Genomic DNA, 21468 nt, shown 5'->3' on the forward strand with positions numbered 1-21468 from the left:
AATTTATTAAAATATGATAAATAGGTCTACCATACTATCCAGTAATTCCACTTTTAGGTGTATATCCAAAAACATCCATAGAACAAACTTATTTGTGCCTGTGTTCCTGGCAGCACTTGTTTGTAACAGTTCAAATTTGGAGACAACCCAAGTGTCCAATGACAGATAAGTGGTTAAGAGAGTTGTGGTATATATATATACACTTTCCAAGAAATGATGAAATTACCTCTTTTTTCTACAAGTATGGAACTGGGTGAAAGTCTGTTAAGTAAAATAAACCAGAAGAAGGTTGTAAACTGAATGATCTCACTGAGAGGAGGGCCTTACTAAGCAAAGGAAAATACAGGTAGAAATATTAATGATCTGCATGTATTTCAATAGATTCAAGGACACAAAAGAAGTGAAGCAAGAGGAAAGTGGAACAGAGTTGAGGCTAGGGCCTCCTGTTCTGTTGGCGGTGAGTGAGGCAGTGGTGACACCTTTGTTGGTTTGTGAATATGTATCTCTTTAGCAAGTCCTGTAAATCAGTCCTTGCTCAGAACTGAATAAAATTTAAAGAGAACCAGGCATTAGGACTGGAAAAATAAAATTTTTTCCTGTTCTGTTTGTTTTGCTTTGTTTCTAGGTTTGGTTTTAAAGGTAAAACTTTATAGTATATATTGATAGTAAGTAATTCTTGCAGAAATTTCATAAGCTTGCCTCCCAGAAAATAAATAGTCCTATTTCCTGAGCTCTTTTCTAAGCCTTTATACTTAAAATTGAGAATTTCTCTTTCTGGGTCAAATCACAATTTAGGAATCACAGAAGGTTGATCTTCTGTTTTTCTTATGCTCAAAATCTTGATTAGAAAGACTGGTTGTTGTAAACAAAGCAACAATCACACTTTTGTTACTAAATTTACTTCTTTATGATTAAAAATCAGACAGTTTAACCTGGGAAACATCGTTGTCATGGGGGATTTCATATTATGATTAGTTTTCTGAAAGCCAGCCCTTCTGGTAGACTCAGTTGACCAGCTTCCCACTACATAGGTATAATTATTTCTAGTGTATACATAAATTCTGCTATAAAAGCTTATTTGGCCTTATGCCCCCCGCTGTTCTGAATTCTCTATTTCATTACCAGTATGCACCCGCAGAGTTTCAGAAAGCCATTCCCAAATAGCAGCACCACAACTCAGAATTTTAAATAAACCACTTCTCTATTAGCTCAGTGGACAGGGGAATTAGTTACATACTGTACATTTCCCATATCCACCCACCCTTCCAAAGTATATTAAAAGTGCATATATATGTATGCATATATATATATATATATATATACAATAGAATATTTAGTTCAGATTGTGCTAATGTTTGTATTATTTTAGCAAAAATGTGATAAAGGCATCATTAAGTCACTAATTATATTGTAAAAAGATAATACGGCAGACAGTCTTTAAAGTTCTTACCTTGAATGTTAGCCAATAATTACCAAAATATATATATACTATATATTCTCACTTAAGTCATCAATAATTCTTGGAAACTCTGGCTTCAAGTGAAATGGTGCATAAATAAAGCATACCCTCAAATTTAGTTCTAAATCTAAATGTATTTACTTTACTAAATTAAAGGATACTCAGGAGCTTGCTTTCTGTGTATTGCGCCTCTCTCTCTCTCTCTCTCTCTCTCTCTCCCTTTCTTTCTCTCTGAGATATTGCTGCATTATATTTGAATTATATGTCCAAGTATGGTGGATAGCTTTTAAAAGAAAGTTTATCTGAGTTGGGGTAGATACTTGTGTAGTAGCTTTGAATAGAGGTTTTAGCTGCAGCAGAAGCTGCTTTCCAATTTGGCATTAACTGATGGTTCCTGTAACTGACAAGGATTCAGATCCAGTTTTTCTTCAGTGTCCTGTTGGTATATCCATTTCTAGGGGAGTAAAATTGCACTTTAAAGTCTTGGTTGTCATCCTTCCTGGAACAGCAGTTTCTGTAATTGATGCAATTAAAAAATAGATCCTCACTGGAATTAGAAGAATTATAGACTATGAGAATGACACGGAAAAGTCCGTGATTAATCACTAAAGTGTACTTACTGATAAACACCACTTCAGTACAAACCTGGGAAAGCATGAGCTTTGACCTTAGTGTTGATTACCTGCTACAACCATTTTGTCATATTTTCCCATCAAAACTAAGTAGTATCAACATTTCTGGGAAAGAATTCAGCAGCTACTCTAAGCCAGTCTTATCCAAGTCTAACCTCTGGAATATAGTTTTTGTTTGTGTGTATTTTCTTACATTGAGATGGTACAGTTTTACAATTGTGATGTTAATATTGATAAACATATCAATAGTTTTTTTGGTTTTTTTTTTTTTTTTTGTAGTTGTACATAGCATAGTTATCTTGATAAATAAGCCTTTCAGTGAGGAGTGTTGAGCAATCATTTGAATTGAGGTTAAAAATGTTAGATACTTGTTCCCCTTTAGTTCAAATATAAGCTAATGACAGTTTTCAAAATAAAATTTTTATTTAGAATCCCTTGCCTCTTAATTTTTCAGCAGTTTGTTTTACAAAAGTGATAACTTCGCCTTTTTTAAGCCATAAAAGAATTTTCTTCAACTCGGTGCACACTTGGTAGAACCCAAGTCAGCAATGATACAACCTCTGAGTAAGGAATATCTAATGCACTCATTCAGAGGGCAAGATTGTCTCTAGGCATTGTCATCATATGTTGACTTCTAACTTTGGATTCAGGTAGCCTCACATTGGAGTTAATATAAGGCATGAAAGTATTTATTTGTAAGCTTAAGGATTTCCCTTAGGAGGTCTTAGTTAGCAGACTTGATTTTGGGTAGAAGAAAGTAATAGAGCAACTGAATTGAGCTATGCTAAATTAGAAACAAATAATTTTCATACAAATCAACTATTTAATTTTAGCATCTGTTCAGTTATGCATTCAAGCTGATTTTTTAAAATAGCAAAATATAAATGTTCAAGCATTTTCCCCTTACATTAATCCTTAAACACAGGCTCACAGGATTATAATCTCTCATTGCAAAATGACCATCACTAGGAAGTTGTCCCATTTAGAGATGTTCTTTATTATCATCATTATTATTACTGTTCTATTGTTGTACCAGTGGAGTACTAAATATAGCTGGTTCTGTTCCTGCCCCTTAGAGGTTTTCAGACAGGCAGAACAATTAGAAAATTAAAAACACCAGCAGGAGAGGGTGGTTAGCTTCATAGCATATACATTGAAATATTTGACTTTTTGTCTGGGTGTTTTTAACAAAACATTAGAAAAAATGAATTAGTGTCTCATTTGTCTTTATTAATTTTCCCTCCCTGTACTTAGTATTTTTTCCATAAATAAAAAAAAACTATTTTTTAATCTTCTTGTGAAAGGCGCAAACCAGATTAGGATAACCCCTGAGCAAGTCATTGATGCTTTAAATACCAAGATATGGAAGTACTTTATTTGAAGACTGTTGACCTGCCTCTTCCCTACAGGACTTGAGATATAAGTCAACAGTAGAGAAGAGTGGTGTAGTCCCATGAATTACCCAGCTGCTCAGTTATATAATTTTATAAGGCAAAATTTGAAAAGTCTCTTTGTAAGAAAAATCTTTATGTAAGAGTGGTAGAGATTTATTCCATATGTTTAGGCAGTTTTAACTTCTAAGCGAGCATTTTAAGAAAGGAACATTGCCTGTCGTTAGACACTTACATGAGAATTATTCTGGATATGTAGATACTTTATGGTTTGTCTCACAGTTTCTTTTCTTTGGATATGTGAAACTTGTTGCTAATCTTAGTTTTCTGAAAATTTTGGAAACGATAGTGGAACAAAAGTTGTGGCCCAGTCTGAGCACTGTAAGACTCTTAAAAGCAACATGAAACAAATGTTAGTGTATTTGGGGATGCATCTTCTGAGAAGTGTACCTTTCTTTTAGATTTTAGATTTCTAACTTAAAGTGTTTTATTACTGCTCAGATGAGTATTTGTATCTTAGAACATGAAAGTGAAACAAAAATCTTTCCTCTTTATGTGGGGGGGGGGGTAATGATTTACAGTACAGTTGACACAGGTACAACCTCTTATCTCCCCATCATAGGTTTGTCTCACCTTAATAGTTCCACCTTAGTCTGTCTTACAATGATGCTATACATTTGATACTTTAAAAATGTAATGTTGTTGAACTCAAAGATATCCAACTAGGCTACAGTAAAAGGTAAGGGTTATCTGTCGAATGTTATTTGTCAACTACAATGAGTAAAAGCAGCAGCAACAACAACAAAAAATCTATGGGGGGAAGTATATAGTTCAGTTAGAAAAACAAAACAGATACTGCTAATGGAGAAGCTAAAACAAGCAAGTGTGGTACCAGGCCAGTACCAGCTAATGAATATGCTGCTGGGCCTGCTGGTCAGCCACCCCTCAGCACAGTCCACTGCTAGTGAGCTGGTGATACACTTTCAGTAAATAGTACAGTAGGAATGTAACTTCACAAAGAGGGGTGGTGACTGCAGTGGTTCATGTGTACCTACCCTCATCTGTGTCTGTTCATTTTTTTATAGAGTTTTTTTTGTTGTTGTTGTTCATGAGGTAACCTTGGTTTACATGATTATAAATGTTTTAGAAGTATAATTTCACAGCTCTTCTAAATAAGTCACAACAGCAGCACACCCACAATCAAACTACAGAAATCCTTCCATCAAAGTTAATTGAGGCCCGGAGAGGTAGCATAATGGTTATGCAAACAGACTCTCATGCTTGAAGCTTCTAAGTCACCACAGCACCATACGCCATGCTGAGTAGTGCTTTGGTTAAAAAAAAAAAGTCACCAAACCCACTCCACCCTTATAACTCAGTTCTCTTTCAGATCTTGTTTGTGCCCCCTTTTCCCTCCCTTTGTTGGGGCCTCGATCATGCTTGATTGATTCCACTGCCACTAGAGTTTTTTTTTTTTTTAATTCAGATGAAGTGGAGGGGGAGAGGCATCAAAGCACTGCTCTGCCATCTGTACGTCGGTGGAGTTTACCCTGGTGCCATCCGTGTAGTGATAGGGCTCAAGTCTGTTAAGGTGTGAACTCTGTTAAGTACTACCTCTCAGCCCTCATCATTACTTGGTCTATAAGTTACTAGAATAATTAAGAGTAGGGAGTCAGGCGGTAGCACAGCGGGTTAAGCGCGTGTGGTGTGAAGCGCAAGGACCAGCAAAGGATCCTGGTTTGAGCCCTTGGCTCCCCACCTGCAGGGGAGTTGCTTCACAGGCGGTGAAGCAGGTCTGCAGGTGTCTGTCTTTCTCTCCCCCTCTCTAGCTTCCCCTCCTCTTTCCATTTTTCTCTGTCCATCAATGACAACAATAAAAAAAAAAAAGAAGAAGAGGTTTGACTTTTGCCTGTGGGGTTCACAAAAAAGCCAGAAAGGCATATTTTAATAACCACTTATGACAACTAAAGGAAAGAAAATTTCAAATGAAAATAACTGATTTTCCTTTCACTATTGAGGAAAAAAAAAATACTGTGTCAGACTACAGGTCATTCAGGAAAAAAAAAAAAGACTCTAGTGGATGGATTTTTTTTTTTTTTTTTTAATTTAAGAAAGGAGACATTAACAAAACCATAGAATGAGAGGGGTACAATTCCACACAATTCCCATAACCCGATCTCCACAACCCACCCCCTCCCCTGATAGCCTTCCCATTCCCCCATCAATGTGTACTGGAGCGCCACTTCCTCAGAGCCCCACCCTACTAGGGATTTTTTTTTTTTAAAGCAAGATAAGAGAAAATGAAACTAATGGTTAGCACTGTTTTTTAAATCATATTTAAGAGTAATGGATAAGCAGTGTTATTCATCAGAGTTACATCTTAGAAAAATTGCACCATCATATTTGGGAAAGAAAATTCCATGTGAATAAAAAAGGTACTTGTTTTCTTTCCCATATTTAGCCCAACTGTATTCCAGAGGAAAACTAGTCTTTCTATAAATAGGATGTAGCAGAAGCTTGCTTTAGTGGCAGGTACTCAATGTGTGAGAAAAGCAGTCTTAAGAGCTCACAGCTGGTGGAGATACAGGGACTTACTGACAGATTTATCAGCTGGACTTAAGGAACCTAGTCACTTAAGTTAGGACTTGAGTTTTAAAGAGGAACCTTTTCTGACCTTTCCCTTTCTGCATTTTTAATCTCTTCATGTGTTACTATTCCACATGCTATGTTACTGGTGTAGGATTGTGATCTGAATTTGTCAGTTCAGAGCCTGGTGTCTTGTACATAGTAAGCACTTGTGAAATATTTAGTGAAATACTGGTTTTATCATGGCTTTTAAACAACGTGGTCATTAATCTAGAGACCACATAAAGTAAATTGAGAATATTATTATACTTTCACTGTTAATGAAATTGTGATTATTTTTGTAAATGAATTTCCCTGTATATCTGCTATATGTTTTTTAATCTGATGGCTTTCTGGTACACATGCTAGCTACATCTCCTAATCTTTGAACAATAGACAACAGAAAAGAAATGTTATACTACTTTAAAAAAGCTGAGGGGAAACTCCTTCCTTTGGAACTACTGGACTCTCTGGTGCATGATTTTACTTCAGATTGTTTTATCTAATGGAGTGTTATTCTCCTTATAGCCCATTAACTTCTACTTGACCCTTGATGAATTCATAAACTGGTGTCAAGGTATGCCACTGAAAGCTGACTTCAACTTCCTGTCTAGTAGGAATCAGAAGGGAAGGTGGAGTATGAAGTGATATATCTGATCCAAGTCTTTAAAAGATGCTTTTGGGACATGTGGGAATATTGTTATCCTGAAAGGTACTTAATTACCATGACTTTCAACTTGGCATGTGCCTTCCTGTGCTTTTAAGTTGTTTTCCACCCCAAAGCAAATCCCTACAGGAGAAGCTTCTGCATTGCTATCAAAAGTGTCCAAATCAGACAGATTATAAAATTATTTCCAAGAAGATTTCTGACTCCTTATATCCAAAAAAAAAAAAAAAAATTGACTCTACCTACCAGTTAGTATGGATCTCCCATTGTTATGTTCCCAGCAAGAGTCAGTTTTGAGGGTGTTATAGAAAGCTCAACCCTCAGATTCAGCTTATTGCAGAAAGCCAGAGAAAATTATGGGGCAAGGGAGAAGGGTTGGGGGTGTGCACAAGGTAGGGGTAGAGATGGATAGAGAAGTGAGGCATCAGTGCTTGAGAGTAGTTCTGCCTGACAGTCTGAAATCTGACCTTTACAGTGGTTATGATCCAAGATACAGCATCCCAGGTGTACTTCCAGCTAGATTCATTTTCTTACCATATAACAACTAAAAATGACATCATTCTCTACAGAATTTTAATAATCAGTTTCTTCCAAATTCTTTAACTTATTTCCCTGTCAGTGTAATGGACTTTTAGCAGGAATTTTATTCCATATTTATTTGAAGGCCATTAGGAAGATAAGAAGGAAGGGGGAAATCCCAGTATAACAAAATTGGGGGTGTGGGTAGTGAGAGTCTTTGATGTCTTTTATGAAACACAGAATAATATGCCAAAAGAGGGTAAATCTAATCCTTGAATATAGTCTAAAAACAAAGCATGAGAAGAAACAGAGAAAGTACCTATAAAACATTTTACGAAGTCTCTTTTATCAGTTTTTGCAGTGAGTGTGGTGTTTTTGGTGGACAGAGGTTTAGCAGCTTAAGCTCCTTTTAAATGGTCAAAGAAGAGACAGCAGTGATGTGTGAGGGTTCATTAATTACTGCTCTTACTGATGTTTGAGCAGGCTGTTGGGATCATAAATGTCAATCTGTCAAGAGACTGTGATAGGTTCTGAAAAAAACTGATAGAGTACCTCAAAAGCTGTCATAGGGCCCTAGATTAAACAGATTCATCTTTCTTTCTTAGAAGTAAGAGAAGGTGTGAGTGAAGGGAATAGAAGAAGGCTTTCTTCTCTTTGTTGCCCACTCTCTTTTTCTAAATTGTGAATGCTGATTTGTACAGGCGGCTCAGAGACTGCCTGGGATGTCAGAAGGCCAGTCATGGTTAGCAGCCCTGGGTGTGTGCTGGCTGCCAGCTGCACAGGGAAAGGAGATTAAGAGAGATTGGGATTCAACTCTGACAGGCCTGACACAATTTATTTGGAAATTTTCAGGAGAGAACATGAGTAATAAAGACAAGAACAGTGACAGTAAGGAACAAATGTGAATTTCTGTCAGAGACAAAGCAGAATTTTAAAAGAAGTAGCTCTGTTTATTGTCTCCAGTCAAGCTTTTCAGTTAAACTGTGTTTCTAAATTGAAAGTCTTGCCACTACTTTCTGCTATTGCCTGGGAAAGAACAATTAGGATTTCCCCTTCTAGAAAAGTGTGTTTCTAAAATCACTGTACTTGACTATCACAAATTAACATGATGTTGCCTTGAAATCTAGGTGGGAGCTGATAGGTAAAATACTTTTTTTCACTTAATTATATTATAATCCTTAATCACATATTCCTTTGACTAGAGGACCGCATGTGATATCTTTCTCATTCCATTGACTATAGACAGAGGAAGACGAGGATCTGGTGAGAACCAAGAATTGTTCTTGCCACAAAAGGGTGGCAACTCTCACTTGGGCATATGCAGGTTAGACTATGTTCTCAAGATAAAGCATACTGAAAAGAAATGTGCTTTGTTGGCCTTTTATGAAGCACCTTAATTAGAAGTCACTCTTAGCTCCTCGGGTGGGAAGAATTTCTAGCTTGCCACTGCAGCTCCTCCTGCTGCTAATGAGCATGCTCCTTGCAAAGACTTCTGACAATTAAAGCTGCATGGAAGAGTTATTTTTGTTCGCCTTTCTATCCATATTTAACCCTTACAACCCAATTTCAGGTAATGCAAGTAGACTGATAGTTATTTCTGTCACTATTGAAGAAATTGAAGATACATTCAGGTAAAAGATGTTTGCCAACAAAAAGTAAGATATTCAAAACTTAATTATTCAAATGGGATAGCATGAGGATTCCCTTAGTATGACCATACTTGGAGCTTTTCTTTCTGACATAAAATTTGTAATTCAGTGATTGAATTAATTTACTTCATTATTATGTAATTAGAACTTCTTCCCTGGACATCTCTTTCTCTTACTTGGACAGCTCACCCGTGGCACAAAAGTTTCATTAAGTAATTAGCAGAGGAGATGTAAATTTCTTGTGCAGACACAATAATGATCCTATGGACCACTATTTATTTTATTAGCTTCTAATTAAAACACTAAGTTGACTTGTGAGAAAATGCCAAAGAATAGTTTGCATTGCCAAGAGGTTGTAGATAACACAGTCATTTTCCTGGATGGCAGCATGTGGAGGGTAGTTGACAGTCAAGGGAGCTTACTTCCCCCTCCTGTTTAGTGGCAGGGCACGTTAGAGGGCAGAGGTGTTTCATTTAGTAAACCACTAATTAAGTGAAGGTCAGGTGGGCATATTCAAGAATTTTTAAGTTATGGAATGCTTGCTGTCTAGGAGTAGTTACTTGATTAAAAAAATCCTTAATAGGCATTTCATCTATCTTGATTTAGTGTCTTCGAGAACAATTTCTTGTGTATGGTTTCTATACATGGATGCCTTTGGACTTGGGATTTTACAGATGCCTAGAGATTGATTCTCAGAGGACTGACAAGGGTTGAGTGGTGTTCCTTTTAAAATGGCCAAAGCAGTGGAGCCAGGAGCTATTGGCAGCATCAAAACATCCCATAGGACCCATAATTTTAGAAATGCCCCATGCCTCCTGTCTACCAAAACAAGTAACTTTGAAGCATGCATATATACATACATATACATATATGATGCAGAATGGGTAAAGGAAAATGAAACCATGCAGACAAATTTCTAAGTTTTATTAATATTCATTGACCAGACAAGATAGGGAATTAGAAGAGATGAGACTTGAATAAACTTCTTGGTATTTGGGAGGCTAGGGGGTGGTGGCTAGGGAGAGACAAATGAATGGAGAGAATTAAGTAATTGTTTTGTGATATTGATAATCATAACTTGTACAAATGTGAACTTTATTTTCAGATCTTAGGAATCCATTAAAATACTCACTTCGTGCTTGAAGTCCTTATTGAAACTAATTATGTCAGCTAGGAAGGTAGCTCAACTTCAGAATATAGGAATTAGAAGTAGTGTGAGGTTCTGGGTTTGATCCCTGAAACTGCATATGCCAAAGTGATAGACTATTTTTTTCAGTTCTCTTTCTGTCTCTCTGTGTGTGTTTGTGTGTGTGTGTGTGTGTGTGTGTGTGTGTGTTTATCACACACAATAGTTTTTTAAAATAATCCGTTGTGATAGCATTGTCACTCTGAAATTAAATTAACTTTTTATAGCAAAAATTTGCTTTAGAAATGGATGTGGGTGCTCTGCAGACAGATAGCAGGTTTGTTAGGCTGGGGCAGATTCAAGTTGAATGTGAATTCTGCATTTTCAGACAGTCTTTCTATCTCTTTATCTCTACCTCTGTCTCTATCAGATAGTATTGTGAGTGGAAGAGCCTTGGGGTCCAGGTAGTTCTCCTTTACAGTAGAAGTGTACTGGCATCATGCCAAGGGCTTCTCGATTTTAGTAATATTGACAAAGAGAATATTTCAGCTGCTTCTCTTTCTGGCGAGGTTTTTTTGTCACTTTCCCTTGACTACTCTCCACCTTCCAAGTTTCGGAGGTAATTTCCCCCCTTTTGTAGTTTTTTGTTGTCACCAGGGACTCAGGCATACACAACTTTCATCACTCTGATCCAGCTTTTTATTCAGCTAGAGAGATGGACAGAGCACTAGAACTTCTTCCAGTGCCACCATAGCAGCCCACATTTGGTGCAGTGACTTAAACCCAGGACCTATTTGGCAAGGCAAGTACCCTATGCAGTGAGCCACTACTGGCACTATAATTTTTTTATTATTATTAATGAGTTCACATTGGTTTAGAGAATTGTTAAGACTTCAAGGGTATACCTATATATGTGTTTATAACTCACTACACTCAACCCCAAAATTCCTGTACTGGGGTAATTTCTTAAAATAATGTTCCTGCTTTAGCACTTTGTCTCAGAGCAAATAAGTTTTTGTTGTTGGTATTGTTATAGCTTTTACTCTAGAATTTTCTCTTATTATGTTCCCCCCCCCCAAAAAAAGAAGGCATATCTAAATAGTTATTAATACAAACAGTACCGTTGTTGCTCTGTAGAAAAGAAAGAAGCCCTTGAGGGCAATGTGGTTCACACTAGGTGAGTTCCTTTTGGCTGGTTGCTTTGTAATAATTTACATTTAGATTGTTGCTTGTTGCTTTTATAGAGGAAGGGGGAGGGGGCCTGGCATATCTGCAGTTGTGTCAGTCATCACACAGACTGGGTTTGGACAGCTTCGCTCAGCAGAGCTGGGAAATAAGCAGAACTTGCTTTCAATTGTTTTCATCAGAGAGCTTGTTTAGTTGGTTTGTACTGGGGGAAAATGTCATGTAGGGCTGGGAGAACTAAATGAGATGAAAAATGAAGTTTACAATTGCTAAGAATGGTATGTGTTTTCTGTAAGTCAGTGCACAGGACTGGGGGCTGTGAGTAGATTCTACCATCATCACTGTCAGGACCAGGGAGCACTCTCAGGTGACATGCAGTGCCTTGTCACACACACAGAAGCTAGAGACAGGAATTACAGACAGCCTTCACTGAAGCAGCAGTATACTGCATCCAACAGTTTTCTGTGTGTCTCTATCCACTTTAAATAGAAACTCGGGGTTGCTTAGGAAGAGATTCATTCATTCAAAGTATTTAATACTGCATGGAGGATACATCAGTCAACAAACAGGTGAAAATTTCTACCCTCTGAGTGCTCCAGACAAAGGAAAGGGAAAGAGTAAAGGCTTTGAGAACTGGATACAGTAACGAGACCAGGGCAGTTGGTGCAGAGTTAGCTCTGAAAATGAGATGAGAGAGGACAAGCCATGCAAGGCTTTTTGAATGTCCTAGTAAGTATTTGAGCTTTTTCTGAGCAAAGTCCTCGATGGTTTTGAGTAGGGAAGTGAAGTGATTCTGACTTGATTTTTATCAGACTGCAACATGGAAAATAGACTTTAAAAATTAGAGTAGAGAGACTAGTTGAGGAGATTTTTATAATTTGCTTGATGAGATAGTGATGCCTTGGATCAAATAAGTGGTGGTAGAGAGGTGAAATATGAGATTCATATTTTTTTGACGTTTATTTGGGAGTCTTCCTTCAATGGTGGTTTAGCAAAAATCACTTTGGAGCTTGAGTAAAAGGTTCCAAGAGACCGACATTTCCAATAGTAGAGAGCTCCTAGGTACTGACTGCCCTTTTGTATTAGAGTTATTTCTGTTCCTGCCTACAACGTGAATTTTATTGTATTTTATGAATAGTTGCTTTTTTGACATTCTACGAAACACAAGTTAGTACACAGTATACTTCTTCCCCGCCACCAGCCAATTTGACACCAACCCTAGAATAGCGGCACCAAGTGCTCCTCTTTGCCACCACCAGTGGAGACCATGGGAAAGTTTGCTGTGAACAAGCAAACAGTCATACTCCTTCCACTCTGAACATAGTTGTGATAATTTTCAATAGAACTCAATTCCTGTGTTTCTAGCTGTGTTTAAGAGCAGGAAATGTGAGAATTTTTACTTTGGGGAAAAAAAACACATGTGGCTCACCCATCAAACACTGACTTGGTTTATGGACTTGTGTTTAAGTATGGCAGTATAAAAAGGACTATTAGGAATAGTAGTTTCTTTAAGGAATCACAGCCTACTTTAGGAGAAGCAAATAACTTAGAAGAGGTAAATAATACAAGCAGTGAATAGGACCTAAAGGAGTAGAGACAAGGAGAGGATCCCATTTCTAGCTAAATGACCTCCTCATGGAGACAACTATTTTTAAAAATAATATAGATCTGATTTGGTGCACTACCTCCACACTTCACTCTGAGCTCAAGCTTAGGTTGTTAGAAGTGTACCCTGAAAGTGCATGCTTGTCACAGATTTTGCAGAATAACTTGGGGCAGTCAGAATTGACTCTTACTGCTCACACAAGTCCAGTTCCTGGAAAAGGGCAGTAGACTAATCAGAAGAATGCCTTGGAAGTACATTAAGCAACTGTGCTTGCCAGGGCAAGCACTAACTCTGACCCTTAAATATGTTGTTTTGGTCAGATTCACAGTCTGAAAATGAGGCATCACCAGTGAAACGGCCACGACTACTGGAGAATACTGAACGGTCTGAGGAAACGAACCGATCTAAACAGAAGAGTCGACGTCGATGCTTCCAGTGCCAAACCAAACTGGAGCTGGTGCAGCAGGAATTGGGATCATGCCGCTGTGGTAAGCATATCCTCCAGAGGCATGATAGGGAGACTGTCAATAACATCCTGGTACAATTTTGGAAGTTGATACATCTTAAGACTAAGTCCTCTATTCTTCTCCTCATTGCTTTCCAGCAAGCAATACGTTTGGAGCCTTAAAAAAAAAAAAAAAAAAAAAAGAGGATTCTTCTGAATACCCTTTATTTCCTCTTACACATTCAAAAAAAGCCAAAAGAACAGTCTCATCTTGTACACACTTTCTTTTTCTTTTTAAATTTTATTTGTTAGTAATTTGTAAGATTGCAAGATAACAGGGGTATAGTTCCATACTACTACCTATTTCTTTTAGCTTCTTCAAGCTCTATATACTATGCTGGTTGTTCTCATTAATGACTTACTTAGAAATAACCAGTGAAATTCTGGGTGGTGTACCATAAGATTCAGATATTAATTTTGAGTGTGCTTCTTGCTATGTAAAATAAATTAGAAGTATCCCTTTTAATTGAATAAATGAAAAGTATTCCTTTTGTGTGAATGTATAAAGCAGAGAGAGAAAGGATAGGAGGTGGGAGCAGAGTCTCAGCAGTTTCTAAACTTCACTGAAGTTCATGCATAAGGCATGACCTAGGTGAGCTCAGAGTCTGATTCTTAGACTGTATCTTGATCAGCCCTGCCACAAATTAAAAGTATCCCTTTTAAATTAGTTTGATTAGAAGGTTGTTTCCTTTGAACTGTAATTCATTATTAGTTAACACCTTGAAATAACTTTAAAGTAAGCTTTCCTTTTATATTATTGAGAGTAATTTTTAGACACTAATTTTTAGAATGTTTGCAAAGGGAAGTTTTCTTAAAACGTTATGCTTGCCCACAGCAGAACAAAACTCCAGTCTGTTTTCTTCCTTTGTGCAGAAATATATCACATAAGAATGTAATTGTATAGCTGTGTTACTTTAGGTTTACAATTTTCTTATCCATTTTCGTTTCCTGATTTGAATGCATAGTATTATAAAATTGTTCTTTAGGATAAAGCTGTCATCAGGCAAAATTTGAGGACTATCTCTCTCCTCTGAGATATCTGTTGATCCTTTCTCCCTAGGAGTGAGCTTAAAAATCTCCTTTCACTTCTGAGACATTATATCTTCTTAAGTTTTTAGTGTTGGCAGTTAGGATAGATCTTTCAGCAGTTACTGTGTTGCAGTTACTCCCAAGCCCTTCACTTTTTGAAGATAGAACTTTTGCTTCTTCTTGTTCTCAGTGATCTACCTGTTGGAACTGAGATATGGAAGGTGTATTCTAGATTGTCTTGGAAACCAAGTTGAAATTCCTATTCCTGTTGTGACTAGAACTATATTTGATTTTTGTTCACTTGTCTGTTTGGTGTGTGGTACTCAGCTATACCAGAATTATATACTCAATTGCAAAAATAGGAGCCAGCATAGGAAGTTTATGTGTTAACCAATCAATTTTGGGTAATTAGCTTAACATCTAGTTATCCCATTAAATGCTTATATGAATGTGAAGTGGAAAGAGGGAAAGATAGGAGGTGAGAGCAGAGTCTCGGCAGTTGCCAAACTTCTCTTGAGTCCATGTATATGGCATGACCAAGGTGAGCCCAAAATTCTTATTCTTAGGTTGTATCTTGATCAGCCCTCCCACAAATGTTTAAATTCTTGGTAAGCTAGGGGAGGAATGCTCTGATGCTAAGGAAGCGGGTCTCATGACCAACTTTGCCCATATGAAAAAAGTTGATCTCTTGTGGCCTGCTAATTCTTGCTTTAATATTCAGTTGAATTATTGTGAGGTTTCAGCAGTTCAGTCTATTACTTGTGTTGTAAAACTTAACTGGCCGTTTTGTCTACTGTTTTAATAAAATATGCCCCTGGTTGTTCATATATTAAAATCATGGGATTTTTTTTTTTTTTTTTGTACCTTACATACTTGTTTCCTTCTTGAAATTAACTGAATCCTGGGTACTACACAGGATTTGCCTTAGTGGATCAAGCATTTGGTCCATCAAATGTGCTGTCTTGATTCTAGCAGTTACTAATACTTCCTTCCTTTGTCAGACAAACAGTGAGAATTCACAATTTAAGACTTGAGATATCCAGAGGTGCTGTGGCTAGATCTCAGTTTACTCTTCAGCTTTCATGCAAAACACCTACTTCTGTAGGTCTTAAGCACCCAGCTGAAAATTCTAGAAATAAATTTTAGATGACTTGACATGTTCTCCGTGAAGCCAGCCTATCCGCTCTCTGGTGAGGAAGATTACTCTGCTGTGCTCTCGCATCTTGGGCAAGAGGCTGAGTTTCTAAGTGTCCAGTAGTTTTGCTTAATATATTCATTCTGAAAAGGATGAAAAAAGGATCCTTGGCTCATGTTTAATTCTAAGGATTCCATAGAGAGATGATTTTTCTGCTGAAGGAGAAAGACTTGGGTTTTCTGCAGTTCCTACACATGTAGCCTTGCTAGAAAGAGCTGAGAGTTCAATTTGGCCCACTGAAAGCATACACTGTGTGCCCAGAAAAAAAAAATGACTGAGTCAACTGCCATATTTTAAAAGATGAAGGACAGCGATGGGAACGTACACTTTGGGGACTATCTTTGACAAGTAGCTCTTATGTTCCTCATGCCTATCTGCTTAAATCTCTCTAGAAAAGTATTGAGTTGTGTAGTTATTTCCTTGAGGCTGCATGGAAGATGGGAGAGACATTTAACTGCCCTAAAAGGTTTTAGAGGTGGGAGAAACACAGTAATTTACTACTGAAAATTAAAACTCAGAAACATAGTCTGAACTCATACAGAACACTTCTCTGCTGCAAAAAAAAAACCTTTACGTATATATATTCACAATCTTTTTTCCATTCCCCTTCTACTCTGTACAGGTTATTAACTGCTGACAAGAAATTCACATCTCATAAATAATGCTTAAGAGCCATTGCTATATAAATTGAATGTGTTATGAATTGTGATGGGCCTTTTTGTAACATTCGATGCCTAGAGCAGGAAGAACAGAGGATGTCATTTTCATTAATTTCTAATGAGGTGCCAATTAAAGGCAGGGAAGCCGCTCCAAAGGGAAGAGTGGCCAAGCTCCCCTGAATCCTCCCCCTTGGGGCTGTCATCCAAGCACTGCCAGCAAGCCTTCTCTAAAAATTCCATTAAATTACAGTCTCATGGAGAGCACACACAGACACATTCAGCTTTCCTTTGATCTTCAAAAGAGCAATTTGTAAGGCGAGTTCTGAGCCTTCTTACATAGGGAAAAGCTAGAGGTGATAGGAATTGTTAATTGCTAAGACACTCTATGGGCTTTCAATAAGGAGGTGAATTCTGAAGATGAATTGTCCTTTGCCTTGCTGTGACTAGATAACCTTTAAGTCAACAATACCAGTGTAACACCTTTTTCCTATGAAATCTTTCAGGGTGCCCATAAAAGGAACATATAGTGAAGGTGGGGTGATATCCTGCATCCTGGAGTACCTTTAACAGTTTAAGTCCTCAGAAAATAATTACAAAAACATGGATTTATTTGTATCATTTTCTACTTAGTAGGCAACTTGATCAGCTCATTCTCATTACAGAAGTCTTATCTCTTCAGATGCCATCCATTTTCCTGAAGCCTGGCCATCCTCATCAAATCTGGGCCATGTTACAGCCATGTAAATGCTGTGTGCCTAAGCAACTTTGCATGACACACACTGTGGCTTTTTTTTTTTAAGAATATATCTTTATTTTATTTTATTGTATAGAGACAGAGTAATCGAGTGAAGAGGGAGAGAAAGAGAAACACTCGCAGCACTGCTTCACCACTTGCAAAGCTTTCCCTCTGTAGGTGGGGAGTGGGGGCTCAAACCCAGGTCCTTATGCATTGTAACACATCAACCAGGTGCCTGGCCCCCAGCATGGCATTTTAATCACTGTGTATTGCTTCTAAGAACCACAGAATTAATTTTTAAATGACAGTCTAAGTGCTTGTATAAGTTATCACATATTTTCTATTGTTAGTGACAGAGTATAAACTAATATGCTCCCGTTTGGGACAACAGTGCTTTTATTAACATCCTTTAGTGTTTTCAAAATAAATTTCATGTTTATTTTAGAAACTCAGGCTGATACTTAAGCTGAGACCTTTAGAATCATTTATTATTTCCAAGTGCCTCATGGACATTTCTGCTTTGTGATTCATCATCAAACTAAATTCAGCAAGTATTTATTGAGATATAACTATACAAAAGTTTTTACTATACAAAATGTTTTATTTACTTATTGTTGTGTAGAGACAGAGAGAAGTTGAGAGGTGAAGATAGAGAGGGAGAGAGACAGAGAGACACTTGCAGCCCTGGTTTACCACTTGTGAAGCTTTCCCCCTGCAGGTGGGGACCAGGGGCTTGAACCTGGATACTTGTGCACTATAATGTACACACTTAACTGAGTGCACCATTGCCTGGCCCCAACTATACAAAATTTATTTGGCTAGGTTTTATAGGAAAACATAGAGGCTAGAAATATAAAATGTCAGAGCTCATAGTCTAGGTTAATAATTTGAAATATGAGTGGGTATCAGGATCACACATTAAACCACAGATTGTTGTGACCTTCGCCTAGAGGTTTTAATTCAGTAGGCCTGTGTGTGTTTAAAAATTTACTAGTTACTGTTGATTGAACCACTGCTCTAGACAGTTCTGAATCCTGGAGAATTTCATATATATATATATATATATATATATAGATATATGTCTGGACCTCATTCTAAACAGTTAAGTCAGAAATGATCCCCAGGTTAAGCTTTTTCCTGGACCATTTCAAAGAAAGTGGGAAACATAATGGCCCTTTATTCCCATAATATTTCCTTACAGGGAGAGGGATATTGTCTTACATAACACAGTTATCAACTTCAATAAATTGATAGTGGTACAAGAATTTTTTAATCAAATAATCCCATCCATATTTCTGTGGAGTCAGTAATGTTCTTTATAAAAACATTCCCTCCTCCTGATACCGAATCCAATCCATGGTTAGGTAATACATTTGCTTGTCACACCTCATGAGTTTTGCCATGCCTTTCTTTGCTTTTAACACTATTGATAATTTTGAAGAATACATCTCTCAAGTTCCCACCCCACATACTTGAACACTTCTCATTTTTAGGTTTGTCTAATATTTCTTCATGGTTAGATTCAGATTGAACACTTCCAGCCAGAATACTATAAGTATTGAGTCTTACATTGGAAAGCACAATGTCCATGGCCCCTTCATTGCAGAAATTAATTTTGATTCATACAGTTACAGTGTTGTTTGATTTCTCCATTGTATAGTTACTATATTTGTCTTTGCAACCAACAAGCAATCTGTGAGAATAAAATTTATAACCATGCAAAATATGTTCTTACCAAAAATGTCTCCTTTATTTAGCATACATTGATAATTCTTGCCTAAACCAGTGTATATTCCTTTTCTCTTAATCATTCTTTAGAATTTTTTCTCTTGAATATTCTTCCTAGGCTATTTCTCTGAAAAGATTCTCCTAGGATTTCCTGTATGCTTATTTAATATGTTGTTCAGATTCAAAACTATTGCTAACTTCTTGTAAACCTAGACCTACAACCCTACAAAGCATGGAATCTGGAAGCTTCCTCCCCCTGTCAGCAGCCCCTCCTCACTCTATTCAAAGGCTCCATCATGCTACACAGAGGACACTTTCAGAATACAAGCTTTGTCCAAGCTCTTCTTTCCCCACACCTAAGTCCGTCCTACCCTTCCTTTAAAATCCTAATTGTGATTCCATTCCTTGTTGTCTATCTGAACACACAGACAATAGCCTGCATAGTTACACACACATTTACATTTATTGCAGTGCTATTTACAATAGCCAAGATAGTGCCCAATTATGGCTGAATATATAAATAAAGAAGTTGCGGTATATAATGGAATACCACTCAGCTTTAAGAAAAGATGAAACCTTGTGTTGTGCTATGATACAGATGCAGTTGGGGGGGGAGGGAGAGTAAGGGGGGGGATCACATTATTGAAGCATTGGGTTGTCAAAAAAGTGATGACATGTTTTTACAATAGATGGTGCTAGTTTATTGCAGGGAGTACCAGAGTCATTTGCATCTATGTTACTATTAGGCCATTTGACAGTTGACAGTTCTGTTGGTTTGCTAGAAAATTCATGAAGCATTTTTGCTCTGAAAACCAGAAAAATATTTCATGACTTTTCTGACAACCCAATATGTATTCCCCCTTCCCCTCTCAATTTCTCTCTGTCCTATCAAGTATAAGAAAAATTAATTTTAAAAAAAGATTATCAAGCTAAAACCAAACAGGTTAGTGTCTCTGCTTTTCCTGAGGTTGAGGTGTTAGCACAAAGCAAATCAAACCTGTTATTGAACACTAGTGTTCTGTATATTTAGTCCACTTAGTTCATCACTGTCCCAGAGACCCATCCTGCTATGCCCTTTGGCAAGATTGTAGAAATATTATCATAAATATGCAGAGTATATCTTCTGAAGCCTACATCACATGACTACTCATATTCTACTAGAGGTGGAGCCAAGAAGACCCTTGTCCCAAGAAGTGAAAATATTTTCTCTCTGGATAATAGATTTGCATCCATGTCTGTAATCCAATCTTAGCACTAATAATGACACAATAATAACTTTATTAAAGCTATTTCAGGTTATTGTAAAAGGAAATGAATTTTTGAGTGTTGTTTCAGTTTCAAAAATAAATAGTTTCAGTTAGTCCTTTGCCCAACAAGGTACGCGTGATTAATTTTTTAAACAGATTTTTGGAGATAAATTTACTTACCATGGAATTCACATATTTTTCAGTTCACTGAATTTTAGTAAAGTTATTTAAATTATATATCCATCACCACATTCAAGTTTTAGTAAACTTTCATCATCCACCCCCAAATTCCCTTGTGCCCTTTTTAATCAGATACCACATTCTCCTCCCATAGCCTTATGCAACCACTGACAATGCATATTGGTATAATTGTATCTTTTCTTGAATTGTAATATCAATAGACTCATAAGTCTTTTAATCATCTCTGGGGTCTCACCGCTCCTGACTGATGCTTTCAAATGGAAAAAAAGAGTCAGACATAAGAAGAGAGGGAGAGGCATCACATTGCTGAAGCTTCCACCCGGTGCAGTCAGGGCCAGGTCTGAACCTGTGTTGCATATATGGCATGGTCATTTAACATGTTTAAGAAAATGGGCTGGGTCAGGGGTCGGGTGGTAGCACAGCAGGTTAAGTGCATATGGCTCAAAGTGCAAGGGCCAGCATAAGAATCCTGGTTCGAGCCCCCGGCTCTCCACCTACAAGGGGGTCCCTTCACAGGCAGTGAAGCAGGTATGTAGGTGTCTGTCTTTATATCCCCCTTTCTGTCTCCCCTCCTCTTTTGATTTCTCTCTCCTATCCAGCAACAACAACAACAGCAGCAGCAGCAGCAGCAGCAGTGACAACAATAATAATAACAAGGTTAACAACAAAAATGGCCTCCAGGTGCAGTGGATTCATGGTACAGGCACTGAGCCCCAGCAATAACCCTGGAGGCAAAAAAAAGAAAGAAAGAAAAGAAAAGAAAAAAAAAAAAGGGCTGGGTGGTGGCACACCTAGTTTAATGCAAACATTGCCGTGTGCAAAGACCTGGGTTTGAGCTCTTGCTCCTCACCTGCAGAGTAGTGAAACAAATACTGTAGGTGTCTGTTTTCCTCTCTCCTCCTCTATCTTTGCCTCCCCTATCAATTTCTCTCTGCTCTGTCAAAGAGTGGAGGAGGGAGGAAAAATGACTCTTGGTAGGTTTGTTGTGCAAGCACCGAGTCAGTGATACCCCTAGTGGCAAATAAATAAATAAAAGACATTAGCAGTATACTAGGGTTGTAATTTACCCCAACTTGCCATTATTAAACATTGTCATTCCTTTTAGCTTTGGTTATTGAGTTTGTAGTAGTTCCTCATTATCGTATATTTGCATTTCCCTAATCATCAGCAAACATCTTTTTATATGTGCTTTAAAAAAAGAACTATTAGTGACTTCTTAGTGATTTATAATACAAGATTTCAGGTGTATAGTTCTATACAGTACCCATCATCACAGTTCTTTGTCCCCATCTCACCCCAACATAAACAC

General features: G+C 37.5%; 1 protein-coding gene across 2 annotated transcripts in view; it reads left to right on the forward strand.

The window, feature by feature from the left end:
• Positions 1-21468, forward strand: part of ZFAND3 (zinc finger AN1-type containing 3) — a 288056-nt gene that overhangs the window by 237749 nt on the left and 28839 nt on the right. For both annotated transcript variants that reach the window (XM_060189743.1, XM_060189742.1), the window contains one exon: positions 13180-13347. In XM_060189743.1, the coding sequence (XP_060045726.1) occupies positions 13180-13347 (168 nt within the window). The remainder of the gene's footprint in view (positions 1-13179; positions 13348-21468) is intronic.

Source organism: Erinaceus europaeus, chromosome 4 (genome assembly GCF_950295315.1).
Source record: "Erinaceus europaeus chromosome 4, mEriEur2.1, whole genome shotgun sequence".
In the NCBI taxonomy this organism is placed as follows: domain Eukaryota; kingdom Metazoa; phylum Chordata; class Mammalia; order Eulipotyphla; family Erinaceidae; genus Erinaceus; species Erinaceus europaeus.